General features: G+C 31.6%; 1 protein-coding gene across 1 annotated transcript in view; it reads right to left on the reverse strand.

Annotated features, from left to right (window-relative positions):
* Positions 1-10227, reverse strand: part of LOC129218490 (uncharacterized) — a 117918-nt gene that overhangs the window by 25445 nt on the left and 82246 nt on the right. Inside the window, exon 13 of the mRNA XM_054852773.1 lies at positions 4602-4885. Coding sequence (XP_054708748.1) covers positions 4602-4885 — 284 coding nt within the window. The remainder of the gene's footprint in view (positions 1-4601; positions 4886-10227) is intronic.

Genomic DNA, 10227 nt, shown 5'->3' on the forward strand with positions numbered 1-10227 from the left:
ATTTTGCCCAAAAATCTGTAGAATTCAACAAGTATGCATTGTCTGGAACTCAAAATCCATGTCCAGTTTTAAGTTTCCATGATTTTTGAACATTTTTTGATGAAAATCAAGACTTTCCATAACCTTTTTTTTATCACAGTCGAAATCTATGACATGAATGACTTCTCATGACTTTCCATGTGTGTGCACACCTTGTTTTTAGTGACAATTGCATAACATTTTATGCACTTCAATAGTGGTTTTTTTTGCCTACAAAAAAGGTGGAGGATCTCAATTCGTCTGAAACTTTATGTCCCCCCGATAACTCGAAGACCCCGGTCCTATTAGGAAAATTCTTTTTTTGTTTAAAAGGGTACTTCCCAGGTAGTCCCACGGTCATCAGGTCAGGATCTAATGATGGGATTCTCTAGATATCGAGGAAAATCTTTTAAATTTTATGGTTACACTTAAAAAATAATTTGGGTTGGTTTTCTTAGTAAATTGTGCATTTGCTTTTGGAAAGCATACTTTGACAAAGTCAAACTGATGACAGGGGCGGATCTAGAGGGGGGCCATGGGGGCCATGGCCCCTCCCAAAGCCTTGTGATTGTAGGATTTTTTTTAAGAAAAAAAAAGAAAAAATATTATGAGAAGATAACAAAATTTAACACATGTGTTTTACTGAAAAAGAAGTATAGGCCTTAACTGGGAGATAAATTATATCCCTATCCTCAAAACAAAACTTTTATTTCCAAAATTTTTTTCCATCTTTTACATCATTTCTTGATTCCAACTACAGATACTTGGACGATCTCTAAATGCTGCTGTTCTCAGAGTATACCTATTGTTCCAAAGAGAGCCTAAATTTTCGTTTTTATGGCTTTAACTTCGAAACTAGGGGGAGAACCCCCTTTTTCCATGCGTTTTCACAAATCCTTGATATGTAGCAAAAAATTGCATTTTAAGTCTTTTATTTGGAAAAAATGTCAACGGAAACTAGCTTATCCAGCCCTTATCACTTAACTTGCTTAAAAGCAATTTAAATGAAATATTTTGGGACTTTATCTACAAATGATTTTTGATAGGACACTCTCCCTCCCTAGTTTATATCGTGATAATAGCTTTAAAAGGAGGTTTTTGGAGGAGCTCACGAATCTTCCATTCCTTTCTAAAATATGTATAAATATAGTTAAAATCGAATTTTTAGAGCCAAAAAGCAAAAGAAGAGAGCCAAAGGCAAAATATTTCCAGGAAGGAAGAATTCTAAGCACCTTCACTCTTTCTTTAATGTAAGTAAACATTACCTAAAGGTGCATTTTTAGGCTGGACAGCTGAAAAGCTAGAGAAGAGCACCCCTCCTCTTCTAACTTCTCAATGTATAATGACAGAATATTTTGGTTTCTAAGCTTTATTTTCAAAAAGTATTTTGGGGCCATCGCCCGAAACCCGAACTTTCTCCGTACATCATCAAAAATAGACAAAATACGTTTGTATTTTCCTAATTTTCAAAACTTACTCGGAAATTTAAGTTTTGAAACATTTTCGAGGGAGATTCCTAAATCCACCCCTCACCTAATGTCTTGATACCCCGAAAATTGAGTTTTTAAAAGTTTATTTTAATAAAACTTCTGGGGAGTTCGGAGTTTGTTCAAAAAATTCAGATGGCCCCTCCCAAAACAATCGGCTGGATCCGCCACTGACTGATGATGAAGATAATATTCTATGTACATAATAGCGCATTTAAAAAAGCTTTTCTAAACAATCTTTGGAAGATTCTCTGAGAGGCTGTGCTCTGTTTCTTTCTCTATTGTGCTTATCTTAATCATTATTAGTCTCCTGTGCTCTACACTTTCTCATTTGATATTGGCATTCTCTATCCTACGTCCCTATTTTATATTTCCACCACTAAAAGGCAAAAAATTAATTTTTAAATAAAAAAATGCCTTCAAAAAACACCCAGGAACTGAAAAGCAAAAAATAATTCGTTACACTTGAATATAATTTCCTTCCCAAACCTATAAATCAAATTTATTTTAAAATTCCAGTACAAAAATCAACTAAACACTCAATTGTAAAGTAAACAGCTTTTAATTAGTGTGAGATACTCTTTTAACACTTAATTACATACAATTTCTTAATTTTTAATCACCTTTTGAAGTTGGTGCCTCCTACAGACTAGAATATCACCAAAAATTTTGATATGATAGCCAAAAATTTGATAGGCTACAAATGTTACAAAAATGTCTAAATTTGTGTAATTTGCAATATTTTTGCACTTTAAAAAAGAAAACCCAAAGAAACTTTCTGATTTCCATACTCCATCACCATTCAAAACGTGCTCAGTTAATTCTTAAGCTAAATTTTATTTTCTAAACTCTCCCTTAATCCAACACATTAGTGAAAATAAAGGATAATTTTTATGAGTTTCTTGGATCCACTAGGCAGGGGTCTGTCCAGAATTTTTTGCAGGGTCTGTTTTTTGTGAAAAACCAAATAATTTTGTGAAAAATCAATTAATTTTGTGAAAGATATATCATTCTTAAGTGTTTTTCTAGTATTTTGTTTTTTTTTTGGGGGGGGGGGGGGGATCACTCTCTGGGAAATGGGCACCCTTCAAGTATCAATATTTATCTACCATTCTACATTATGTTAAATTATACTAGAAATGTAAAATGTATAGTATTTAAAATAGTTATAACAAAAAATTAAATTTCAGGCAGGGGTTGAGCATTAAACTTTTTGACCCCCTTGACACTCTTAAAGAGCACAGAATTTCGTTTAAAACTTACAAGTTCCATGATTTAAACAAAAACAAAAAGTGATTTCATTTGTTTACCTCTTAACAAAGCGTACTAAACATCAAAAATTCGAAAAATCACATTCCCATAGCAAATGCAAAGAGATTGCAATCTTCCAAGTGAAGGCATCAAAAATTACAAAAACAGCTTGAAAAGAAATATTTTTGATACAATTATTTTATAATTGCATTTTAGAGACCTATGAAAAACATATTATTAATATCTGTGGACAAAGTTGAAGCAAAAAAAATAATAAATAAATAAATAAACCATCGATTCAGCATTTTAATTTTTGACTCAAAAGAAAATGTGATTTCCCTTTAAAAACTTAAAGTAAGCGTTGTAACAAAAATAAAGAAACTTAATTTATTTAGATCCTAATAAAGCAAAGTTAGCTTGAAAAAAAGAATGGGAATAAAATATGACTATCCTATTGGATGTAAAAAGATTGCATTTTTAAAAATGTAGGCATCTAAAGAAAAAAATGGTAAATAAAAGAGTTTAATCATAAGGTTTAAAGTTAATCATCTTTGTTAGCATCGAAAAATCAAACCCATATAATTTTCTCCCAAAATAACAGTTAAACATTGCACCGTAAAAACAAATATTGCCAAGCTGGTAAAATGATGAGAATATTTTCTAATCCATTCACTATAAAGATTTAACGGCAGATGATAATTTTAAAGTTGGTAACCCTATCTGAAGTGATCACATTCCCACCAACCCCCCAGCCCCTACATTATGTTTGCAGTTCTAAGTTCATTTTGCAGACATAAATTATTATTATTGCTTATTAACTCAAGAGCGGGGAGAAAAGTGACGCCTTCTAAGAGAAGTTTATAACAACATCGCTGCAAAATGGCTATGATAAAACAAACAAGCAAAATTATTTAAAACCAAACTGACTTTCAGCAGGTAATTTCTTTCAAAGAAACAAACAACAAGCATTATTTATATTTATTCATCAGTAGTAGTTTTTTATCGCTTGCAAGAGCATCAAAAAAGTACTAATATTTTTTTTTTTTTTGGCAAAATTAGCAGAATTTGCATAAGCTAATCCCTCTAATTTAACTTTAAAAAAGGTTCCAAAAATTATCGGTTTTATACATGGAAATATGTGTTATTTTGATTTCAGATTTGCTCATTCAACAAACAATTTTTGAACAATACATTTTTGTTTAACAGAGTTTTGTGAAGGGTCTGTTTTGGTTGATCAGGATTTTATGAAAAGTCCATTTTGGTTGATCGGATTTTATGAAAAGTCCATTTTGGTTGATCGGATTTTTGTCATGGGTTCATTAACGGACCCAAATTTTCTCTCGCCAGATCCCTGCTTGGATGCAAAGGAATTAAAATTTTCGAATGAGCACGGCAAAATTAGAAGTGTACAAGTCCTCAACTGCACAACCATTATCCTTGAAGAAAAGTTAAAAATAATGTGAATAACAAAATTATTGATCTCCAAGCAGAAGAATTAGTTAGTAAAAAAAAAACAAGCGAGTTTTATTGAAACAGATGTAATGGGATTTTGAAATGCTTAAAAAGTTGAGACAGACCTAAAAGAGTAAGAAACTGTAAAGATGCATAAACTTTACTCTTAATCCAAAAAATGTCTTAAGTATATATGTCCTATAACCCAAAATCTGTGACCAATTGTCAGTTTCCATGATTTTTGAACATTTTTTGTTGAAAATCATGATTTTTAATGGCTATTTTCGATCATGGTAAAAATCCATGACTTTCCATGATTTTCCCAGACTTCTCAAGTGAGAGGATACCCTGTGTATAATTAGAGGAATAAAATATAAAATTTAAAGAGCATACCTCTCTCTCAGGATTTGAAAATATAGGTCTAGAAGATGCCAGTCCAACAACAATATAATTTGCAAGTGGAGAAAAACTAACTGATATGGCAGTGGATACAAAGCCCCATGTACATAATATTTGTCCAAGATTATGGGGTTTCAATGAAAAAACACCAAATATAAAAGGTTTAAAACTATAGTCATCTGGAGGTATTAATGCCACAAGTTTTGATCCATCTTGAGATATATCAATACTTGCATCATTGTGAATCAAACACCTTCTGACAACTATGTTAGCTGATGCTAGAAAGAAAAAGAGACATTTCAAAATAATGCATATATTGTAACAAAATAAAATATGTTTGTAAAAGTGATAGAAAGTAATATTTGAATTAATACAAAGACAAGAATCTTTCTTAGTAGAAAATTTATAGGGAAACAAAAAATAAGAGAAAAATTTTGAAATCGCCAGCCGTTCTAATTCACAAAACTTTTAGTCAACATAAAGTGATGATTGTAAACACCATTTATTTATTTTATAAATGTTTTATAAATGTCTTAGCATTTAAATCTATTGCAGTATCAAAACAGCATTAGAACAGTAGAATCATGCTAATTCAAACCCCACTTATGCAAAATGCTGGTTAATTTGAAATGAATTTATTTTTGAAAATAATAATTCCAAAAAAAGTGAAATATACCAAAAAGAAGTTCTTCAGCATGTATAATTTTGAACACATTTAAGAAACTAGGGTTCAACAAACAATTAACACTTCACAAAAAAATGTCTCATAAACCCAATTTGCTTTGATGTCACATTTTCACTCTTATGCATATCACAATGCAACTTTTTTAGCTCATTTGCATTTTCAGAATAGGAAACAAGAACATTTTCCAATTTGTTAGTTTCCCTTAAATCAGACATCTTGTGAATAATTCTTAAGTAAGAAAATGATTTTTTTTTATTTGTATATAACTGATTAGCTTCCTTATCACAAGATAAACATTCAGATAAGTGCATTCAATTGCACCTCCATCAGCCAATGATACATTTCTTAAATTCTAAAAATTAAACAAAAAAAAGAAGCATATCCTAGTTCTATTGATTTTAAATTCAAGAAATAGTATCAATGAGTGCTTATACTACACATCTTTTTCTTTTCCATTTTTCTCATAATTATGAATAATAAAAGTGTTTTTTTATCATGAAAAAAAGCAATGGTCTTAAATAGTTCGGATTAGCAGTATTCTACACTATTTGATAAAGCTTTAATAGGCTAAGTCCACATACTTTTACAAGATATCTTTTCTGGCATTTTATGTAGAAATTCTCTATACTAAATGAGTCCTGTTTAATGTATAAAAATGAACATTTCAAAATTTCAAATGAGTAAAATAATAATTTTTTGTTTTGCAAATATATTTCAGTAAAAATTAGGTTGTGGCAAAACTATTTTGAAAATAGAACTTAAAATAAATCAATTACTCTAGAATATTCTTCAGCAGATAAGAATGCCTTTAACTGCATAAATTACTTAATTTTTATTTTTGATAACATCTTCGGGCACCACCCTCACCATTATTTTTAATGTACTATAGTTGAGGTAAATTGCACCTGCCAGCATTGTGCAGGCAACGCAGATCCTAATCAGAATATTACAAAGCTGCCAGGGTAGGTTTTTCCCCCAACTATAGTTTTCTAAGCTCGGTTCATCATATTTTCTAAATTATTAATTAACCAATTTGAGCCATTTACTTAGCTATCATGTAAGCAGGGGCGGACTGGGTCCCGCCACAGGGCGCCAACCTTGGCCTGTTACGAGACCCAGGCAAAAAACCATGCAAAAAAAGGGGGCCAAAAAAATTAAAAACAACATAAATAAATAGATAAAATTTGTGGACACAGGTTTACGAGTTTAAAGAAAAGCAGGGCTCCCAACACATTTTACCTTCAGAAAAGGGTAAAAGAGGACCATTTTCAATCAAAAAGAGGACTAAAGAGGACCAGTTAGGATCAAAAAGAGGACCTTGGGAGGACCACTCATAGTTAAACCCAGGGAAGCACCAAAAGGCAAATTAGTTGACAGCTGGGGCTAAATTCGTGAAGATAATTCGTTAATTAACTATAATAATGATACAATTCCTTTATCACCTGTGAAACTGATCTTTTTTATCCATTGAATAATATTTACACAAATATTTGGATGAGGGGGGGGGGGAGGGCGCTTAGTTCAGCACTTAAGGCAGTCTCTTTAGAACTAAATAGGCATAATGATACATTTTGACTTGAACCAGGGATGCTGGTAGTTTCACTGAAGGATAGATGAAGCTGCGCTTCATTTTTATTTAGTTTAAAATTATTATTATGTTTTTCTGTCTTGTAATCTTCTTAATAGCGTTATATTCCTTCTCAAACAATATTAATCTATCATACACCAAACAAAAAACTTTTTTTTTTTGTTGTTTTCCCCAGCCTCTGATTTTGTTCCCATCTTCATCAGTTTCATCTAACCATTTGCTGAGAAATTTGCACTTCCCCATGACTCACACTGAAACCTAAAAAATATTGTTTCGATTTTCAACAAAGCTACAACTGAGTTTATAATAAAATTATTTTATATTTGAATTTTAAATTTAATCTCTTATCACAGGGTTCATAACCTTTAGGGACAAAAAAAAAATATAAACACTTTTCAAGAGTAAAAAAATATTTTTCAAGGTACTACCCTAAATTCGCACTATAAATATTGCATGCAGATTTCATTTAATGCTAACATATGAATAACAGGAAATAATATAAAAAGTATAGGAAAACAAACTGCTTTTTCTACAACAGACACTTTGATAAAAGAACTACTGCATTGAAAGTTTTCCTAAAAATGTCTGAAATGCTTAATCACAAAGAGAAGCAGATCACATGAGGCTTAGTTTTGCAGTTTTCATATTCAAAGTATATTTTCAAGAATCATAAAATTTAAAAAAAAAAAAAAAACCTCCATCATTGCAAGGCTATGAGTGCTTTGAACTTTTATGGGGGGAGGGGGGACTAATTCGCCTCTTAGAATGACAATGAAATGATGTACATAAATTCAACTTTATAAAGTTTTATAATTCAACTTTGTTTCAAATACAAACACTAAGTTAAAATGTTATGCACTCAATTGTTTACATTTAATTCGCCCCCCACCACCGCATAAAAAACAGTAATAATTGAAAATAAGCTAATAATAATTAAAACTAAATTGGCAAAACTAGAAATTTGAATTAAAAACAAAAAAGTATTGATTTTTTAGCTATTTAAATAAAAATTAAAACGAGTTTAATGTAGGACGTAAAAATAACTTCAAACTGCCAAAAATATAAAAATATTTATTACATGCAAAACGATTGATAGCTAAGATAGCAAATTTTCACGAACCAAGTTCAATTTTGACATGTTTCCCATAGAATAAATTTATTTATTTTCTACTAAATTAAACATAAAACATACGAATCTACGGTAGCATTTGCGAAAAAAACATTCGATTGGGCAAAATATTTTAATATTTACAAGATGTAAAAAGATTGAAATTTCAAACATTAAAAGCCATTTTCCGCGAAGTCCGAGTAAGTTCAATGTTGCCATGGTTTCCAAACTAATTTATTTGTTAATTATTGAAATTAAACGAAAAATAAGCTAATCTAAAGTAATATATGTCAAAATAATTTCCTCCTGTCAAAAACGTCAAAATATTTACAAGATGCAAAAGGATTGAAATTTCAAACATCAAAAGCCATTTTCCGCGAAGTCCGAGTAAGTTCAATGTTGCCATGGTTTCCAAACTAATTCCTTCGTTAATTATTGAAATTAAACGAAAAATAAGCTAATCTAAAGTAGTACATGTCGAAATAACTTCCTCCTGTCAAAAACATCAAAATATTTACAAGATGCAAAAGGATTGAAATTTCAAACGCAAAAACAGTTTTCCGCGAAGTCCGAGTAAGTTCAATGTTGTAATGGTTTCCAAACTAATTCCTTCGTTAATTATTGAAATTAAACGAAAAATAAGCTAATCTAAGGTAGCACATGTGAAAAAAACTTCCGATTGTAAAAAACGTCAAAATATTTACAAGATGCAAAAGGATTGAAACCTCAAACACAAAAGCAATTTTTCGCGATTTTGCATACCGAACATATGTTTAGAAAATTACACAGCTGAAATATTTTTAAAAGAATTACAAGCAAAACAAAGTATGCTTTAGATTGCTTGTAATGATTTTTGAAAGAATTCAAGCAATAAATTTTTCATACTTTTTCAAGGTTTTCAAGCACTTGGAACTCTTTTTTTCAAGGGCGTAAAATTCACGAACATATGCGCTTGTAAAAAAAGAATGGCACTTGCGCCACGAGATTACTTCCGAATTCATTTGCAAAAGGGCTGGTTCATAGCAGCGTTACTGTCCCAGTCAACTTGCGACAACTCTAAATCAAGGGACCGGCTAAAACGTTCAGAGTTATGGGACGTTTCCACAAGTCTCAAGAGCTTGGGATCTAATAAAAACTTTGAGCTAATATTAGTTATCGAGATCCGAGATCGGAAAGTTCATTCGTTATTGCAAATGTTAGGCTGAAATTCCGAGAAATATCGGTAGCACCCTGCTCCGATTCGACGTCATAACTCCTCCCCCAAACTTTTTTTTTATGGATTTCCATGCTGCAGAGGTTGAAGGAGGAGTAATGACGTCAATCTGAAGCGAAATAATACGGGAAAGTCAGGTTAAGGCGCCGTGGCCGCGTGTTTGGGTGTACAATATCTTTTGACGCAATGGAAAATTTTTAAAATCTGATTCTTAAGTAAAAACAATATAAAAGCGGACTAATCGGACCAAAATGTTAAAAAGCGGTCTAAAGCAGACTTAACCCTAAAAAACGGACTTTGGCGGGAAAAGCGGACCATTTGAGAGCCCTGGAAAAGGGAAAAAAAGCGAAGTAAAGTCGCACAAGTTTGTGAATGCAAAAAAAAAAAAAAGTTGCACAAAAAAAAAAATTATAACAAATAAACTAGTCGACCCGTGGGGAACTCCGCACTGCACTTCAAATCGTTTCATAAGGCCTTTCGCTCTTTAAAAATTTCAAAGAAAAACATTATGAAGAAGAACCGAAAAAAGTAAGCTCACAAGAGAAGGCATGTAATTTGAAGACATCAGTAACAAAACCTCAATATATACAACGTTGTGATAATTTTATCATCCCTCACCTTTTGGTTGTACGTATTTTCAATGCAAACATAAATATCATCAAAAGTGTGGCTGAGTGAATCGTGGAAAAAGGAGTAATTTTGCATATAAAAAAACAGGTTGTGGCAAATAAAGTCCTGCCTATGTGAGCATCTGATGGAAAAAAAAGAAACATTAAAGAGATATTTATTGGCATGTAATCGTAAAGAAAAAATGCATTTTTGGGCTCAGTTTGCGAACTTTCTGGCTTTAAAGCATGGAGATTTTATCTGCCAAATTTGAAATTTTACATGTACAGTAAAATCCCTCTAATGCAGACACTAACGGGACAAATGTTTTTGTCTGCAACAGAGGGGTGTCAGCGAGAGAGGGGTTTAATAATGTTATTTGCCTTGGAATCGGGGAATTAAAAATTGTTCGCATAGGAG

This window comes from Uloborus diversus, chromosome 3 (genome assembly GCF_026930045.1).
Source record: "Uloborus diversus isolate 005 chromosome 3, Udiv.v.3.1, whole genome shotgun sequence".
NCBI lineage: Eukaryota > Metazoa > Arthropoda > Arachnida > Araneae > Uloboridae > Uloborus > Uloborus diversus.